The sequence below is a fragment of the Mastacembelus armatus genome, chromosome 24, assembly GCF_900324485.2.
Source record: "Mastacembelus armatus chromosome 24, fMasArm1.2, whole genome shotgun sequence".
Classification (NCBI taxonomy): Eukaryota; Metazoa; Chordata; class Actinopteri; order Synbranchiformes; family Mastacembelidae; genus Mastacembelus; species Mastacembelus armatus.
The window spans coordinates 19,196,777-19,216,798 of NC_046656.1; the positions used below are offsets into that span (position 1 = coordinate 19,196,777).

At 41.3% G+C, this 20,022-nt stretch overlaps 2 protein-coding genes across 3 annotated transcripts in view; one reads left to right on the top strand and one right to left on the bottom strand.

The window, feature by feature from the left end:
* Positions 1-13,528, bottom strand: part of sesn1 (sestrin 1) — a 44,055-nt gene extending 30,527 nt beyond the window's left edge. The window contains exons 1-2 of the mRNA XM_026318417.1: positions 13,439-13,528; positions 12,364-12,683 (exon numbers count right to left, since the gene is read on the bottom strand). Of these exons, the coding sequence (XP_026174202.1) occupies positions 12,364-12,642 (279 nt within the window). The 5' untranslated portion in view covers positions 12,643-12,683; positions 13,439-13,528. The remainder of the gene's footprint in view (positions 1-12,363; positions 12,684-13,438) is intronic.
* Positions 13,529-14,979: 1,451 nt separating this feature from the next.
* Positions 14,980-18,460, top strand: cep57l1 (centrosomal protein 57, like 1). Of its 2 annotated transcripts, none has more exons than XM_026318614.1 (11): positions 14,980-15,185; positions 15,569-15,740; positions 15,840-16,013; positions 16,162-16,283; positions 16,525-16,638; positions 16,717-16,794; positions 16,930-17,019; positions 17,104-17,178; positions 17,266-17,528; positions 17,623-17,767; positions 17,916-18,460. In XM_026318614.1, the coding sequence occupies exons 1-11, from the start codon at positions 15,165-15,167 to the stop codon at positions 18,147-18,149; spliced, it is 1,488 nt and encodes a 495-aa protein (XP_026174399.1). In that variant the 5' UTR covers positions 14,980-15,164; the 3' UTR covers positions 18,150-18,460. The 2 variants fall into 2 exon arrangements, with proteins under 2 accessions (XP_026174399.1, XP_026174401.1); XM_026318616.1 differs by having other exon boundaries at positions 14,983-15,185; positions 17,943-18,460.
* The last annotated feature ends 1,562 nt before the right edge of the window (positions 18,461-20,022 follow it).

Below are 20,022 nucleotides of genomic sequence, written 5' to 3' on the forward strand. Positions count from 1 at the left end.
CACACACACACACACACACACACACACACACAGTATAACCCAAGCTCATAAACTGTAATCACATTGTTCTATCTACCTCCCTCTAACAGAGACCAGTTTGTTTCTCGCAAATAAATAAATAAATACATAATTTACATCCTCCCTGTACACACACACACACACACACACACACACACACACACACACACACACACACACACACACACAATTACTGGTTACATGGGGTCAGGAGGGTGTGGAAGGCTGGTATTAGTGGGAAGGTCTGCCAGCCCAGTACAAACAGGACACCTGTCAACAACAGCACAAACATAATTCTGCACTTTCCACAGCAACTACAGGATTTTTGCAGAAAGTCTAAATCAGTAATAGGAAAACATTGATGACTTGTTTTTCTCACTCTTCCCTCTTTTAGCCAAATTTGTGCAATGGGGTTGTATTGCACAATGAACAAACCGGAGTGTTGTTTGCAACTGCTAATCTGAAAGGCCTCAAAAGAGAAATCTTGAGTAAACGCAGCTCTTATCAAGAGGAGTGTAACCACTCCGTCCTCCTGTGATATCAGCAGGCGATAACAGAACAGCTCTTCAAAATAATCAACACGTCCTTTTTTTTTTCTTTTTTTTTTTTTTAGGAGGGTCAATGATGTGCATAGGTTGGATAAAAACTTATTTACCTCATTGCCGACATGAAATTAGAAGCAAATGTTAAAAATACATGCGCGGTAGAAGCACATGTCCATAAACACACCCATTGGCTGACTATGTGTATAGCAAACACACAAGACATAATGGGAAAACAAATAGAGCAGGGTGGGTTTTGCTGCGGGGCAATTCTGCAAAGAAAAATAAGCAGAGAATCCAGACAAAAAAAACACACAACTGACAAGAAAGTGACAGATGGGCAATACAGTAACAAAGAGAAACACTGTTTTTGTGGGACATGTTTACCTGCTAAATGCACTAAACGATATGTAAAGAATGGGGAAAATTTGGGTTATCTACACACCAAGTTATCTGCCTACTCAGCTTAATCTACCAGGTTTTAAGGCCAGTTAAGATTTAGTGCAGCAATCAGACAACAGCTGCAGCATTTAACCTCAATAAATCCTAGTTTGACTGACTTTCAGATAAAAATCGCTGCAGTTACATGCTAACATGACAATGCCATGCTGTAGCTGACTGGGTGCACATGTTTCCTGAACTGTGCTCAATTTCCTTTTCATTTCACTTATTTATTTGACAGGGACAGTGCTCATTAATCACCAGAAAAACAACACAGTCCTAGGAGAGTTTTTTTTTTCCTTCTCCTCCATCTTTCCTGGCATCAAGTAAGAAGAGGTGAGCCAAAGGGCCAGTTTCACTCCACTGACAGTTAAACCAAGCCAATGAACAGCTGAGCATGCCTTTTTTCAGAATAAGCTCCTGCGGGTCATGAGGGGCCCGGTTTTTACTGCCGATATGGATTCCTCTCTGTTTCTTGGCCTGAGGTTTGGTGAGGGGGAACGCTGATGTTAGTTTAGGGCTTACTGATATTTACCAGGACTTTATCTGCAGAGGTGAAAAATAGGGAGGGAGAAAAAAAATGAGTGGCTCAAGAGTTTGTGTATATTTTCTGTTGGTTGGCTGCCAACCTTTACATGCCTGGTTTCCTGAGGGCCTCAGAGTGTTTACTGCAACATGACTAGATGCCGAGAGATCTACAGAGAAAACAGACAAGGTGTGGCAGCCTACCAGCAAAAACCATCCAGGACCCAGATGGAGAAGTTGTTTTTGTCTCTCAAACCATCGATCTCCCTGTGGCCTAGATACTTCATTTCTCTCAAGAGTGGAGCCAAGCTACTTCCCTGCTATTCTTGTACGTCTAGTCTCACTAAAAGTTCAACAAAATCTCTACAACCGGCAAGTACTAATCATTTGATGTCTGACATTCCCTTTACTGGACTCATTTTATATTAATAATGTGTAAAACAGTACTTTGTCAGCATTCTTTCCTGCAGCTCATCATCTTTTTGCTCCTTTCTCTTCGGTCCAGTTGCTTTCTCAGCTCCGTTCCTTTCCCCTGTTTACCACTTCCACTTTTCTCCTACTCGTCAAACAATGGACTGCATTGTTTCCTAATATTTTACTTGTTCAGATGTCTTCCTAATGCATTCTCTAGACCTCAAATTAAACTTGGTATTTTCATCAAAGGGGTCATGGTTACTTTTAATGGGCATCAGCAGACTCACAGTAAGACTACACCCCCCTGACTGAAATGCTCTGATGAAGGTCTTGTGCTCTGTTAGGATCTATCTGATGTATTACAGCCGGAGCAGGAGCATGTAAAGGCCATATCACATTTACATTTTTGTTGGTCTGTGCCACCCAAATGTACAGATTAATTCTCAGAAAAGTCAATGAATGTAAAGTACCTAATAGCTGACCTAGAAATCCTACAGTTATTTTTACAAATGTTGCAACTGAGCTAATTTCTGCTGAAAACAGTTCCTGTTTTTCTGAGAACTCACAAGCACTCTTCAGTCATATTTCAGCCATTTCCCTCAAGAATTCCTGCATTTCTTTCAGTTAACAAATCAGATTAGGACACAATCTGTTCAGTAAACGACATTTAATATCAACCTGCTGCTCCACTCAATGACAACACTGACACAAATATCATTAAATGGAAACATAATAAATAAATAAATAAAGTCAAATGAACAATGTTGGTTTCAAATCTACTGTGTTTAATATTAGAGAAGAAAGAATTTGTGCAGACCAGCCCTGACCTGCTCAGATAACATCACATTACAGAGCGTAGTAAGTGGTTTAAAAACAAAGCAATACTCTCCACTCAAGTGTGCGGCATAAAAATAACAGGTTACAGTAAAGTAAAGGAAATAGACAAAAGCAAACACATTAAAACAACTGATAAAAAAACATAACCAATTAGAAAGAACAGAAGAAAATATAGTGACATTAAGTAGTATAACAGCCACTAACCAGAAACAACACTATTGCACACATTTGTCCTAATGCAAAATGACAGCCTGATGGTCCTGGTTCAGAAAGTAGTCTGTGATTCTGAGTCCAGAGAGCTGATTCTCCAGATTTCTGCATTATCTGAAGAGACAACCTGAGTTTTGCATGTCTTTCCAGAGGTAAAATGCATCTTAATCTTAATGCATCTTAATTCCATGTGTTTAAATCTCAAACAGCTTCCTTGAGCATTACCAACTTGTGAAAATGCATTAAACTGTTTCTAAAACCTTCTTCCTGCTATTTTAGGTCCAGCCAGATGTGTTATGTGTCACCCTTACACTGACAACCAAATGTGTAATGTTATCAAGGTAGCTACAGCCAACATCTGGAACTATTTAAGTGGATTATGGGCAACAAACTAAAAAATACTTGATTTTTTCTTAGAAAGGGTTATATGTCAGTGGGGGTCAACTTACAGAGGTTCTGCCTGACAAGCACATGATGCTTTCAGTAATGAGCCTCAGGATTGTCCCCTGATTCTTGCAAAACAAGTCAGTAAAATAGGACTAAACATGAACAGGAGATGCTATAAAAATGTGCAGGTGTTAGGTAATGTACTATCAGAGTGTTCTAGTTGTGCTTAGTTAAGGGGGAATGTGTGTTGTTTGTGTCAGGGAGAGTAGCTGGCCACACCCGGGGGTCTAATATATCCACATGGTATGATGGATGACAACATGATGTAATGGCATCTCTTTCAATAACTATGCTGGGACATGTAGTACTAGTGTGTGAGCATTAGGAGGGTAAACAACTCTCTGCACTTGCATTGCACCTTTGAGCTGAAGTTTCCGTTCAGTCGTGAACTTTAAAGCCGTTAAACTGTTAAAAAAAAAAAAAAGGGAACATCAGTGTTTCCTCTTTGACACGTGAGTCTTCTTTTAGTTGAGACACAAGACACAGGCATCTGAAGTGACCAAATCAACACACTGGTCTTTTACTGAACACACAAACACCTTCCACTTTTCCTCACCACAGACAGGCAGATATATAGCCTACAAATGAGACAAATACACACATAGGGGGGGCGTAGGGTGTCAAAAAAAAAAAAAAGGTTCCATCATCCCCCGATTACAGATTAGCATCTTTAACACGCAGGCATATTTTTAGATCATTTGTGAACTGGTTCTATTTGCATTTTGGACAGCCCATCAACATCAATCTCTCTAAAAACTAGTTTCACTTCCTGAAGGCAAAAAGATCTTGAAACATGCAAGAAGCCACCATAGCTGCAGTACACAGATGGCTGACCATTACAAGCAAAGATGCCACATTTCTGCTGAGGTCTGCGCCGGATTTCAAAAATGTTTTATCTGGGTGTGAATTAAGTGCTTCACTGACTTTCTGTCTCCAAAAAGTGGAGCCTGTATAAAAAGAGCTGAGTTATGACTCCAACATCACTGATTTGAGAGTCAGCACTTACACTTTACACCTCATTCCTAATCCAGTCTGTCTGAGAATACAGCTAACAATGCATCACTGTACTTAAAGTTTCTCACTATACTGTATATAGGCTTGTTTGTGTGTCAGTGTGAGTGAGTGTGTGTGTAATACCAAATAACCTCCAACATGAAGGTGCATGTCGAGATTTAAGACTGACACCATGCAAGGAAGTGTGTTTTCCTGCCCTAAGTGAACACTGAAGCAAACACACTCACGCAGTTTTTAAAAACACTGCATGTCAGTCACGCACACTAACACACAAACAAACACACTTTTCAGCCTTGGTTTAGCGCAGAGCAGCTGAGGTCAAAGGGGAACGACTGTGGGAACGTGGAGGTCCCGAACAGCAAGACCGTCACCATCCTGACAAACTGGCCTGTAACATAAACAAGCACACATACATCAGCCCGGGACAATACCTCAGAGAAGCGAGTACAAAGCCCCCACTGCTGCACACTGGGCCTGAAACAATACCACGTACGCTGAATCAACATCATGGCCCAGCCTGAGCCAACAAGGCACCAAAGTTTGGTGTGTCAAATTCGGTGAGCAGCACCACACCATGCCTGCAATGGGAAACAATCCATCAGGTGCTGCCACAGCAGTACCAAGTCTTTCCAACCTGGTTCAATGTACACAAGCCACTGCAAGCAGTGTGTTCAATTATTTTTCCAGATTATGTGTCTTTAGACTCATAAAGGGTCGATAAAATCAGAGCACAGTATTTATTTTTGAATCAATCACTGTTTGGTTTTGTAAATGAAAACTGTCCATCACATGTTCCCAAGCTGAAGGTGACGCCTTCATATTTCTTGTTTTGTCCGAACCATCGGAAATCCTCACATTATGGAAGCTGATATCTTTGCTTCATAAATCAATCAATCATCCATATTGGTGTCAAATATTTTTTGTCATGCTAATGCTCTTCAGCTACAAGCAAATTAAATCAATAGTGAATTGTAGTGTTTACCTGGACTCATACTGAGCTCCATATGAGTGATTGCACAATACTTCCTGAGCAGAGCACAAGCAAGTGGCCTTCTAGTATTTTGTTTGTGTATTCCAGCTGGTTGAGCCTGGTGCTGAGCTTGTGTGGTTTGTCTCCTAATACGGGCTACCTCAGGCTCAGGCCTGGATCCCAGCCACAGGGCTATTCATGTTTTGTGACCTGATCCGCAGATGCCTCCAAATCCTGCATGCTCACGGCTATAAATCCCTCAAGACATGTAAACACACACACACACACACTGACTCACATTCAAAGAAAGACAGATCAGCACACACACAGATAAGACACTAAAACTGTTACACACACACGAGTATACAGCTATTTTTGTGAGGACGCTCACATTCCCCCAGTCTTTCGCCATCACTACTAAATGCCTAACCTTTACCCTAACCTAAAGCTGATTCAAACCTGAACCCTGAAACCAGACCTCATCTGTGTCAGAAAGTGAGAACCAGCCAAAATGCCCTCACTCCCATGGTATAAAACTCAAACCAGTCCTCACACTGTTGTACAAGCACACACACACTGGATGAACGCCCAGTGACCAGGGCAAAAGGAAAAAATTAAAATCATGTGCAGCATTGCATGCGTTCAGCCCAGCGCATGGAAAATTCCCATCCAGCAACTTGAGAAGAGCAGATGCAGGCTAAACACTAGTGAAGAGCACCCTCCTGTGTCCACACAGGTGAACTACAGCTCAATATGCTGCAGGAATATGAAACCACTCAACAGCCCCACTCTGTTTCATCAAGTAAAAAGCAAAGCATTAAAGAGTAAGAGAGTGGCCGATAAAAGGAACACATTGATTTTTTCAAATGCTATATTCACTGGACTATAACCTTCATCATTCATTTATGAATTCAATCAAATTAATCCTCAACACATGGCATGCAAGTCAATAAATATAAGTGTCTGATACCAGTGGCTGAGGCCATGAGGCAAGCGAGGTGATATACAGCCACTTCTCTATGAGCAGGATTCATATTGTTGGACTGTGCGTGTGCGTGTGTCCTCTATGTGAAGAGACATATATAGAAGCATAGGTTTGGTTTCAGATGTGGTTTGAGGGGCGAAGGGGGGGTCAAAAGATATTTTAGTGTTCCAGTAAACCATTTTAGTAAGCCAGCATACACAATACCAAGATATGGAGCACTTAAACAAAATTCAGCCTTTGTTATTTTTATTTACGGTTGTGCTTTTCATGCTCTGCATCCTAATGTCTGCTGTGAAAAGGGGCCTTCAGCTTAGAATAGGTGTTAATTTGCTAAACCAACATGATTTCTTTGATATCTGAGCACCTATAGGTGCCACAGTTCCACAAGCTTTAGTGTTTACTGGCAACATTAAGTCAACAGAAAGGAGAGCTGAACATTTTCTTGCTGCAAAAAACAAAAATAGGAGCTAAAAAAAAGCAGCAGAAGGCAATAGTTAATAAATAAATTGTGAAGCTTAATTCCATATGCAAGTTAAAAATATCACATTATGACTTTTTACATGATCAGTCCCTGTTTCCCTCACAGAGTGCCATTCCTTTCCCACCTCCTGCTGCAGCTCTTTGTTTCTCTTGTCCACCATCTCACCTCCTCTCTCACTCCCACCTCCACCTTCTTCCACAGTGTCAGGGTGTGTGGGTGAGACAAGCTAAGACTGCAATGTGTGCCTGATCAGAAGGGAGACAGGCGGGACTGTGCAGAGGTAGGTTTCAGTGTAAGATGTTCTTAAGAAAAATGACATGACGATGGACTTATCTGTGTGGAGCTTTGATTTGGAGTGGGCTCATTTAAAGCTCGACCTGACAAAAATGATTCAAGTTGTGGGCCTGGCTGGTTTCAGGCTCTGAGGAGTGGGGTGCTAGTAGTTTTCCACTGAAGGCTGCTGACTGAATACACAGAAAGACAATGTTTGTTGCCCCTCCTCCAGCGTTTTCACCCCTTCCCCTGTTTACTCACAGCATTCAAACTGCTGCTTTCCTATGTGTCTTGTTCGACCTTCGGTGCATAGCCAACGTGCTGCGACACAACCTCTTTCCCACTTTCTTTCCTTTCCTACTCTTCTATCTCCTTCCCTCTCAGTTTCTGAATAGCATGGCCAGAAATAATCACAGACAAGTCAGCCCCCCCCCCCAAGTAACGGTGCCAACCAACCCACCCCATCATTGCACCTCATGCCACTGGTACCATGACAACTGCTTATACTGTGCAAAAGCCTGTACTCAACATTTACCCACCCGTCCCTCTGTGACCGAGATATACAGCCTTTACAGAAATAGAAAATAATGTCTAATAGAAAATCCTTTACAATGACCAAAGAAAAAGGATTCATCTTTTTCTTTGTAACAGAAATATTACCAAGATTTACGCACATGTACTAAAAAGGGTAACGGTGCTTTTTCATCATTTATTCAGGCTTGCAACAGGATTGACAGTGACCTAGTTGCACACTTCCCACATGCCCCCTCCTCTTTAGTCTTCCCAAGTCTGCAAGCGGAAGCAAGTTGCACAGGCTCAAAGGTGGGGGTCTCTCTGCAGTGTGGGATCAAAGCACGAGCTTGTGTGGTTGTCTGCTTTCCAAGCTTGTTTGAATGTTTTTTAATTCCTTGCAAAAAAAAAAATAAATTGTGTTTAATGTGCTAGAACTACAATTGCTACACAAACAAAGAAATATTACTACAGAACATATGTATAGCCAGTGATGGTTCCCATATTGATTATAAGTGGGACAGTATTATTTGGTAAAACATATTATTTGTGCTTTTAAGACCGAACTGTAAAATTAGAAAGGCTATGAATTTAATAACACAGTGTTTTACTACACAAATTGAAAAAGCAACAGAAAATGAATGACATCATTGTGCAGCTATCATTGGCTGTATTAGCATTACCAAGACCAAGACTAATCATACTACAACAGGCTTCAAGGAGTGTAGAAAAGCCTAAAGTGGACACAATATGACTGCATCTTAAATCATCGAGCTTAGTAACATCCAGAGACTCCACAAAGACACAGTGCCACTGTATCAGCACTGGTCTATCCTTCTGCCCAGCTGGCTGGCAGCTGTAAATCCACAGCTTTATTTCTATCACATCCTCCAAATCCACATTTCGCTGTACAGTTAGTGTGCCAAAGGTCACCGCCTGCTGCTGCTTTCTCCCCCCTCTCCAGCAATTTGTCTGCCCTGGTTTGAGCAGTGATCGCCCATAACCCAGCAGATCTGTCCAGACCACAAGGCTCTCTCTCCCCAGGTCTCCACTCTGTTTACACAGTAAGAAGAGGTAGCCCAGAGAGGACTGACGGCATGCACACAAACACACTCATGCCCAGAGCACACTCACAAAGAAACAGATGATTCAACACAAACATTCACGGACAACTGCTTATAAAAAGGACAAACCAAAAACATCCTGTCTTTATGGCAATTCTCTGAACTAGTGGTTTACAAGTGGACTTTGACTCTGCCTTCTCCGAAAAGCAATATTGCATCTGTCCACACTCCTGTCTATCAAGGTTGACAAGTTAGTTTATTTGGCCTAATCACAAGTGTACCCTCATTCAGACAGGCTGCCATGCAACACTGATCTTAACCCGTCAGAGAAAGTGGGGGAAAAAAGGAAACACAGATCAATGGTAAAGGAGGATTGTGGAGTGGGTGCTAGAGCTGAACACAGCTGAACATTCGATTGTTCAACCATACATACCTTGACAGATTCAAACCCTGAATAACAAAGGCCACCGTAAATAAATCAAACTTGGAAAAACAATAAGATCAACATCTGATACCATCTGTGGCCAGGAGACGCTCTTGGGCTTTCCATGTGGAGACAGAATTGTTTTGTTTGTTTTGCTTTTTCAGGGAGGAGGTCCAGATCAGGAACCAGTTGGACTTAATTAGCTACACACAAATGTTTATTACAGGGACTGCTGAGTCATCCTAAATGTCCATAAGTGGGTAAATCAGTAGGTGAAAACAATGAGGAGTAGCACCCACTTGAATCAATCACTGACTATTACTATTACTGACAAAAGAAATGATTAATCCTGTTTTTTTCAGTACTAAAAACATTGGGTCATAAAACAGTTTCAGTTTTTTTCATTTATCAAAGCTGCAAAAGAAGATGCTTGCTCTTTTGTACAAAACCAGGTAAACACATTGTTTCGCCCCAATGGACAAAAAAGCCTCGACAACACTGCATTATACTTGGTGGAACAAGCTGCAGCACCAACAAAATGAGATGCTGAAGTCCTGTAATGGTTATGACTTCAAAGATTTTTCTGTAATTCACTAATGAGGCTTTATCAGCTGAAGGAAAGTCAGTGGATTGAACTGAATCAGTTGATCACATGCAGTCAGAAGTTGAATCAAATTCAAAACGACGTTAAGTCCATTTGGTATTTATTGTGCGCACTTGGCTCCATCATTTCATTCCTGTAGGCTGTAGAATGAACAAAGCCTCTGACATCTGAGCAACACCAGTCTGCATCACAAGAAGGCTGATCTTTTCAGAGGACTTTTTATTTCACATTAGGGTAGAGGGCTAACACAATGGTGCAATTACCCAGCACAAAGAAACCCTCTCTGTCGCTGTCCAGCTGTCCAAGACTGGTTCCTTTTCCCTTCGCCCAGCGAGGGAACATGGTGACCGGAGCTGGGCGATGGACTCTGCCCACCCATTTCATTGACTTCAGAGAACAAACACTTTCTATTGTCTCGCTTCGTTTGTGTGCATGCATGTGCATATAGGTGTGCGTGTTTGTATCTAGAACATTTGTCTGTCCTTTCCCTATGTTGCTATGTGCATTAGAGCATCGATCAAGCTTAGTGAGGTTAACTGCTGTCAAAAGCCTGAGGATGACCTTCAGCAAAACTGCACAGCTAAGCGATTTCAGACCCATGCTTCTCGCCCCACCAGACCCTTACACAAGGACGGATTATGCGAACCTGACCCCTCCATGCCCACACACAACTATATTTGGCCACAAACCCGTAACCCTTAACCTCTGTAACTCACCAATATTGGAGCAACGTAACACCACAAACATGTGAGCCTGCAAACCCATCACAGCCTGTCCTGCTTATTCACAGGGTGCATAAAAAAGGCATCCCCGCAGACCAAAGAAGGCTCTGTGGGCTTATATTAAACATGTTTCTGACGCTCTATTTTGTCATATTGGTTCTTCAACTTATATGGATCTAGAAAAGCAATGACTTTAATATGCTTACTGGCCTGCCTGCCAGGAGTTAGACAGGAAGATCAATACCACTCTTGTATCTGTCAATGAAATGTAAGGATACGACCATCATCCCGTTAGCTTAGCACAAGGTTGTTTTGTTTTTACACTTGGATTAAACATGTTGAAGAGTGAGTCTTTATGCTAAGCTAAGCACCTGTTAGCTGTAGTTTCATATTGAAAAGACAGATATGAGAGTTATATAGATTGTCATTAACCGCCCTCTACATTACATTTACATCTAAATTATTACTGGATTTACTTTCACAGTTAAAGCTAAAATGCACAAAACATATTTTGGATATGCACATTATGCACAAACTAGCCGAAAACTGTTCCAGGTTAAACTTTTGCGAGCCATGAATGTCTTATGGGACATAACTGCTCCTCTTGAAGTGGGGGTGTGCCATGAGGAAAGGGCCATCTGTGTTTTTAAAGATTTTGACTTTAATCAGTGGATCTGCTCGAATTACGAGTCTGTCTGAGCTCGGGTCTCCTCACTTACCCCCTTTCAACACTGACAATGTGTGAAAGGGGGTATCTGTGTTTGTTGGGGTTGGTCTTCAACTGTGGGACCAGAACAACATCAGCTGCCACACTGGGCTCATAAATGCACCCTTTAGCAAGCCCTCTGTAAATGCAGCTTAGCATAATTCAAAAATACCAGACGGTGTGCACTGTGGTGCACTGCTAAACCCACAAAGCAGCTTTCTCCCTCTGTTATCTCCCTCTGACCCTCTCCTCCATCTTCCAAAAAGACCTTCACACAAATAGGAACAACTGCTAAACACTCTATTTCCTCAGAGTAAGAACCTGTCAGGGCACCAAAAGGTGTCAGGCTTGGTTATTTTTGTTATTAGAGGGCATGTTAAGTGGAGCAGGGCACAGCTAACCCTACAATAATGCTGGGATAATTCTAATATTTGGTTCTTTTCAAGTAATAATGACAAATTAAACTGACAAAACACAATAAATCCAAGATGCCTCAGCAACAGCATTAACCATGAAAACTATTACCCGTGCATTTATATTTATTTGATGTCTTGACTGGTTTTCAATGACTTTCAGAAAATATTTGACAACAGCACAAATAGAAAATCAAACTCAGATACATGCTGTGACTCGAATCCAAATTATACCCCACTACAGCTGCCTGGCACACCGATGGCTCTGGCATTGATTTTAGCTCATAATATTTATGTCAGCAGATGACAAATAACTAGTCAGCGTACTCCAACATTATTTAATAAATGATCACTGGACTATCACTCCTGTCACATGGGAAATCAACCACATCAATAAAATTACCAAATGAACTATAATGGCCGCATCAAGAAAGTTAAGACAAAAAATATTTGAAATGTATCAGTAATAAATCCAACTTCTTGGCTTGCTCTCTATAGTGCATATATGCAGGAATGTTTGCACATGTAAATCCTCTGCTCTTGCAATGTTTAAGTGATAATTAGTTCATGGCGTCTCATCATCTCATTGTCTACACTCCACTCAACAAACATGCATGGCTCTTGGTGAGGTTCTGACTCAACAACAGTGTTTGCATTGGTAATGAACATGTGAAGAAAGGAGCCCATGGCAGCAAAACAATATGAAACACACTAGTTAAGATGACAGATTTTAGTTTTATTATAAACAGGATGAATTTCCTACCTGGACACTCTGTAGAAGCCGAATGCATCGCTCCCTGACGTCTTCAAATGGACACCGCTTGGACAGCATGAGCAGGTGAGCCAGGATGTGATTCAGTTCACTGCTGGGGGGGCTTCCCGAAGCCGGGGGCGAGGGGGCCGGTGCTGGTATGGGCCCAATAGCCTCCACTTTCCTCATGACCTCAAGGTGGATGTTCTCCATGGCTTCAATTCTGGAGTTGGCATCCCGGCTGCCCAGGCTGTCCCATCTCCCCGAAGACTCCTGGTCCTGCATTTCCATGTTGTGACTTGGGACTAATGCTTGTTGTGTCTTACAACAGGCTACACAACAAATAACACATGACACAGTTCAGATTTATATCACAGTTCTAATTAAATCCACTCTCATCTATGAGTCTTTCATTTGTGTTGTTTTAGAAATATTTATAAAGCTTAATTTCTTCAATATCAAAGGAGAAATTGTTTATGGACAAAACAAGTAGACATTTTGAATTACTGTTTCTGAATAATTCTGGGATACCAATGATACCAAAAAATATGAATATGACTTTCCACAATGATCTAACACACTTATGCTGCATTTATATCAAAGGGATAAAGACTGTGTTTGACAGATCCATAGTCCTGTCACATCACCAAAGTTACCTGTGGACAAAATCCATTAATATTTAATTTATGAAACTTGCAATAAACGTAAAGTTGTTTGTTACCAACTTCCAGAACAAACTGGGTTTAAATGCAGGCTATTTACTGATGTTACAAGCCACAATAATCAGCCAAATAAAGTGATACCGCCATCTGTTCCTTCTGCCAGTGATAAAGAACCGAAGTTGGTTTATGGTGAATGACTTTTTATGAATTTATCTGATATTATCTGGATTAAAAACGTCCAAACACCTAACTGTTGGTGCGGTCCATTCAATCTCTCCCTGCCTTCCCTTCGTGTTAAGGCTTTCAGGCTGCCCGTTGACAAAGACACCTGGGAACTACAACAGAACCGCGGCAGAAACAACATTCCCACACACAAACCTTTCGCTGGGACCCCAAAACTAAAGGTGTCACCGTTAAATACTCACTTTATCCACATTCTTTGCTGCGTGTTTTCTGCTCGTCGCACCGCAGCACCGTCCAATAACGTTAGTCCCACAGAACAGACGATAGGCGGGAGCAGCTTCAGGGTAAACATTTGATTGACAGAACCGACTGGCCAATAAGGAGAGTGTTTGGTGATTCTGGGGCGGAACTCTTTGAATTACGGCAAATGATTGGTTAGGAGGGAGTTACCGAACTCTCTGGGAAGGGTTTATGGGAGTTGGATTATTTTAGCTCGGCGTGTGCTTTGAAAGAAAGAGATTAGGAACTACACGTCCCGTCATACATTTCGTCCCCAGCAGCCCCCACCTTTCTTGTTTATCAGAAATAACAGAGACATGCAGAAAAGCCAAAGTGAGGGATGTTGTGTATTTCCATGCCATTTGTTTTGTATTTAACCGCCTTTGTATTTAGGTAGACTGCCAAACTAAACACTAGAAGGATCGATCTCAGTTAACCAATACGAACACACACGTCAGAGTCAATGAACTGTCTTAAGTTTGTTGAAAATGATGAAACAAAAATAGGAATCTACACGAAATATGCATATTTACAAAAGGAAAACAACAGCAAAAATATTACCCACAGTTAAAAACGCTATTTCCCTCTTTGCCACATTGAAAACATGTCACCTTTTGCTGCATTTGGCTATGCAAATGTTTACAAGGTGATTGATCGACTGGCTAAAGACACTTATATCCTATATACTAACCTACAACAGTCTTAGTGGTTAGAAGAAATTGCATTAAATTGCCTCAACATCTGCGTAACATAAAGAATTCTAGCTTCCCATATTGCAGACCACAAACTGAATATTGTCCTAATGTAAACGGAGTCCTGGTCTGAGTTAGAGACCTGCTGGGACCCTTGAAGTCTTAAATTTTAAGTAATTAATCAAGACCATATACTACTAAGGACATATCAGGTAACATCCTCTGTATTTTGCAGGATTTGTATGACTTGTTTAAAGAAAATGGTCACATAAACTATGTTTAAGTGATTACTTCTTTAATAACTTGTTTTACCTTCATCCATATTATAATATATTTACAAAACAGTTTATTTCTAAATTTAAATCCAATACCTTTGCAATGTCTTAGATTTTTAATTGGTTTCAGATGAAGAATAAGTGTAGTATAAACCAGGGTGAGCATTTGTACCTGTTATGAGAGCTAGAACTTGCCAGCATGTAAATGCCTTTGAACATGTTATCTGTATGTCATTAGGTTTCAACATTTCTCAATTTTTTAGACTGGTTGTAGACTTAGCAGGACTTTAGGAGGAAGCAGGAAGGGAAAGTGTGATATATAGATAAAGATATATTGATTAGGTCCTATATTTGTAAGAAAAAGTTTTGACGACAGTATCCATACCAAATTTATAATACTTCTTTGTATTTTTCAAGTCATTATGAATATATATAATATTATTTGCCAAAAACCTTAAAACTACAAAAGTGCACAGTTGAGTGTGTAACGCTGGTCTGTCGGGATGGAAGAGGAAACATCGTGCAGGCGGAACCACAGTGAGCAGGGCGGCAAAGAGGAGGGAAATTTAAAAAGTCCGGACCACTTGGTGATGAAAACGGATTCGTTTGTTGAAGAAGTTCTTTAGTTTTATTACAGTCGTGTACAGTCCATCTACACCGTCTGAGAGCGGATCTGAACACATGATTCATTTTGAAACGAGTTTCAGACTCTAAATCACGGAATGGATGCTCATCACGATCAGGTAACATTGGCTATTCAGCCGTTAGCCGCTAATGTGGCTAAGACGTTAGCTTTGGCTGTTAGTTTAGCTAGCTAACTAAAGTTGTGTTTTTTTACGTTAATCTCACTTCAGATAGTTCGTTAGTGCTGCTCTATGCCAAGATAACACATTAGCTTAACGTTATTTGTAAATTACCCGGTTTGGTGTCCTGCTAACTTACTCAGCTTCAGCTGTTTTTCTTTGACTAACGTTGTGTTTGGGTATTGTCACACAAATCAGCCTGTTTGAAGAGCACATTCTGAGCTGTCAGACCTTTTGACAATCATGTTAATATCTGGTTTTATAGATTAAAAGAATAGTGCATAATGAAAATAATTTACTCCTCCTACTCTTCTTGCCTGTAGAGTTTAGACTCGCCCTCCAAAAACAGTTACATTGGGAGTTATTACCAACCTCCAGAGAGGATACTACCATTACCAAGACAGCTCGATTTCTCTGCACACTCATCCACTAGCATGGACTCACAGGTCACCACTCGTCGGGTGCCTCAGGCCAAACCTAACATTGACAGCAAAGGTACAGCCATTATGGCAGTTGGTTCATCTGCTTTTGTTGGGGCACGTTTGTCATCCAGTGACCTGGTTTGCTTTTCTGCTTTTGTTAACTTTTCTCCAGCTGTTGTTGATGCACTGAAGACGCTCCAGGAGAAAATCAGGCGACTAGAGCTGGAAAGGAAGCAAGCAGAGAAGAGCTACCAGCAGTTCTCTGATGCTCAAAAGCATCAGCAGGTCACAGCATCTTACACAGTGACCAGTCAGTCAGCTGAGACAGGGAAGTCTGGCAGAAAAGGTAAGGAATGAAGCATAACAAAGGGAATGGCCGCAGCACTTCACTTCAGAATTGTGATTGTTGTTTTGTTGTTTTCTTTATATTACGAAAAGTGCAAAATCTTTTATGTGGATGTTCTTAAAAGTTTTGTCTGTATTCATTATATCAGAGCTGGACTTAAAGATGCAGTCGGCAGAGGCTCGTTGTAAGGTTCTTGAGAAGCAGCTGGACTACATGAGAAAAATGGTTGAAAACGCTAGGAGGGAGAGGAATGTTGTCATGGAGAATCAGGTAGTCCAAAAGAAGGAAAAGTCATTAACAAACCCAATATGCTATAGAGAAAATATGGTCTGGCAACAGACTGTAAACACTCAAATGCAATAGAATGGATGGTTTTCAAAAGGATAACAAATGGTATTAAAGCTGAATCCCTTTATCATCTGCCTTCCATTGCTTGCTACTTCCTTCCTGTATGTACTGTTAGTGGCATAAATGCATGTCACTAAATAATCTCTGAGTTCTTCCCCATCAGGCTTCACTGCAGAACCAGCAGCTGAGCAGTTCAAACACCCAGTCTCAGCAAGAGAAATTGGAAAAACTTGAATTAGAATATCTCAAATTGAGTCGAACCCAAACTCTGGCAGAGGTAATGTGGCACTTCATTAGTCTAAATAATCACAAAAGGATTTATAAGATCATTATTTCACTGCAGTTTTTCTTTCAGATGAAGCTTGCAATTCTGGAGCAAAGATTAGTGAAAGAAGAGCATGAGCGTAAACTTGTGCAGGATAAAGCAGACGAGGTCAGTTCACACACACTTCACTTTCTGGATCCACATTTTTACACTGAATGCTGAATAAATAAACTATTCAGCTTTAATTTATTTGAACAAAGAAATGAACTTTCCCTGACTTTAAACATGCTACCATGCCTATAGCTGCAGAGGGAGTTGGACATCAATCTTCGACTTTCTGTGCCAACTACTGAAGAGACAAAGCCAAAGAAGAAAGCAAAAACAAGCATAAAGGTGGTTTTCTTACTGATAAAGCAATTAACTGCCTGTACTTAGCTGTTTGGTCATAGCGGTGATAACATCTGTCTTCTCCCTCAGAAAGCATCTAAACAGAGTGAGCTGGTATCACCAAGGGGCCCACGGCGCAAACAAATGCCCTTTGTTGCAGGAACGGTAAGTTAGTTCTGATGTTGTGCACTAACTCTAAAAACTCTCTCTGATTGTTTTTGATTGGTTTTGATTTCCCCCTTCTTCTCACAGTCAACCAGCCCAAGCCACTCAGTCCACGCCAACGTACAAAGTATCCTTCACATGATGAAGCACCATCAGCCCCAGCTGTGTGAACGAGTGAGTGTGCTGCACAAGTCTCGTTGTAGTGCCAGGAAAAGCCTCCAGAAGGACTTTTCTCCATCTTCGACTGCTGTGAAGAAGTCTGGCAGTCTGTCTGAGAAAGGTGATCAGTCACTGGGCTCTCTGTCCGACCTGCTCTTGGCTCTTCAGGATGAGCTAGGACAAATGAGCTTGTGAGTAAGCTTTTTTTTTTTTTTTTTTTATTGCACTTTTTTTCTTTTTGTTTTCACATTTAATAATTTTTGGTCCATACCTTTTTTTGGCCAGTGAACAGCAGGAGTTGGTGCGTCAGATTGATGCAACCCAACATCGGGAGCATAAGGAGGACCTGCAGAGTGAGCTGGAGAGGTTGGTTGCCAGGATGGAAGAGAAGGGAGCTCAGATCACTAAGCTTCACAAACACCAGCAGATGGTATGTGAGCCCACATTCAGTACAACCCAGGGGGATGGTGGCAAAGATGGCTATCAGCACAATTTCTTACCTTATAGGCTAAAAATGTTGTATGTCCTGTGTCTGTCTGTAGTGGCAGCTGATCTCCAACTCTGTGTTGATATTGTAGATTCTGATGATTTCTGCACCTGCACAGGTCCACAGATTGACCCAGAGCCAGCCATGTGCCAAGGACTACACAGGCAAGAAGCAAAGTGGGATCACGCCACCTGTTCCTTCTCCTGTTAAGGCTAAAGAGAAGGGAAAGAAAAGTGGGCCACCTCATAATAACTTGCAGCTCCTCAGGGAGACCCAGAAGCTCAGAAACAGCCTCAAACAAGATGATCTCACCTGGGAAACATGAGGTTCTCTCCAAGACCTTTCACTGTGAAGGCTCTGATCCCACAGCTGGATGAACCCTGGTTCCTTGCACTGTTTCCTTTCTCCTAAACAACATCTGAGCTAATTTTAGTTACAAAACGAAGGAATAAAGTGCTTTACGCAGAACTTATTAAATTGCTGATCATTAAACCAACTGAAATAAAAGCAGAGTCCTTCATAGAGTGTAGCTTGTGAATGATGGCTTACAAAATAATATAAAGTTCCTTTTTATCAAGCATATCTCTTCTCAAATGAAACATGTCTTTTTTAAATTAAATTTTAATTTTTAATAAAGCTGATCATCTCTGCATTTTATATATTTTTGTTCACATTTTACTTCTAACAAAATTGTTGGTCTGTAGTTCTGTTTTTGTTGTGACTTCACACCAACAACCAGTAGGTGGCAGTGCTTAGCTTATGTCTCTATACAAATGTGACCCTTTGGGCGTTTTGCAATTACATGTATTATAATAAGATGTAACTATAATGTTTCATGCAACATCAGGCTCCTGCTGTCTTGAACAGCCTGTAATCAAGATGGACCACATGCTCTGTGCACTCTGTGATGGCAGTGGGCTGGTCAGCTGACCACAGGACAAACGGATGTGGTTGTTACTACACCAGGAGGAGGAAGTGCTTTTTTTACTACAGGATGTCACACAGTCAGAGCAGCTCTGTTAAAGTCAGCTACGATAACTGTTACTCACAGATTCAGATAATATCAGATAATGCATGCATGTCTGGTACGGCTGAGGCGTTTGTATTTGCTCTCTGATGATGAGAAACCACACATGAAGCTGCCTGATAACATTCCTGCATTATCTGTTATACCAGGCCTCACTCACTGTGACAACAGCTCGTCATTGTTTTGATAAAGTATCACTTTTAACTGTAAAGCTGAGCTGAACCCCTCCCTGTTCCACAAATAGCTGAAGAAACAACACTGTGGTTTGTATAGTCATAGGCTGCTGAAACAAAGACTAAAAACTGATCATCCCTAACGGTTGGGTCATGAGAGAAGTAAACAGTTGATTGTTTTTGTCGCTTTCTGCATTCAGTTCATTATTTAACTGGTATCCTTGGCATGATGCAGAGTTCACTTCATGGTTAAATGGCCTGAGCTGGTGTATGAGAGAGAGGCCTAACCTAATGCATTGTTTCTCTGTGCTCCCATATTAGATTACAGAGCATGACTGGACAGAAATCAGGTTAGCTGAAGCAAGTCAAGACCCTTCGATGCCCACGTGTACAACATCTCCATCCCTTTCTATCCACTCTCCTGATCCCGTAACGCTGATGCCTTGTGATTCCACACCCTGCTTCTTGCCTGATATTGAATGGAAGTGTATGTGCAGAGAGCAGTGTATGTGGGAGAGCTGGGTAGGTTTGAGTGTGTGTCAGGCATTCTGGTGTGGGTGTGTGAAAGGATGCCTATAAACAGCTCGTCTCTTGAAGATATGCCTACATTCGAACAAGAAGTGCATTTATTGAGGGGTTCAAACAGAAAACAAGTTACATCCTCAGTGTGTGAGTTGGTGATTTAAAGTTGGCTGACTGATTTTCCACTTCTTAGTAAAGGGCCTATAAGAGGTAGAGCCTCACAGGGTCTGCCATGTAGCAAGTAAGTGCAGGGGGAAGGGTTGTTTTTAATTGACACATGAGGGAGAAATTGTGGCATGTTTATCCTAAAACCTCTCACGTGATACTGTCTCTCTCTCTCTCTGGGCCACAAACACACTGTGCACACACCTCATTCAAGAATGTTGTTGAACTGTGCAGACTATGTTTCTCACATGTGCACGGAGAGATACATATGCACATGCACGTTTATTTTAGAGCTTTCTGGCTTTGACACA

Bases quoted from the DNA above. Each gene is read 5' to 3' on its own strand.
- cep57l1 (XM_026318614.1), top strand. From the start codon at position 15,165: ATGGATGCTCATCACGATCAG. The intron at 15,186-15,568 runs GTAACATTGGCT...TCTTGCCTGTAG, and splicing joins TGGATGCTCATCACGATCAG to AGTTTAGACTCGCCCTCCAA. The intron at 16,639-16,716 runs GTAATGTGGCAC...TTTTTCTTTCAG, and splicing joins GAACCCAAACTCTGGCAGAG to ATGAAGCTTGCAATTCTGGA.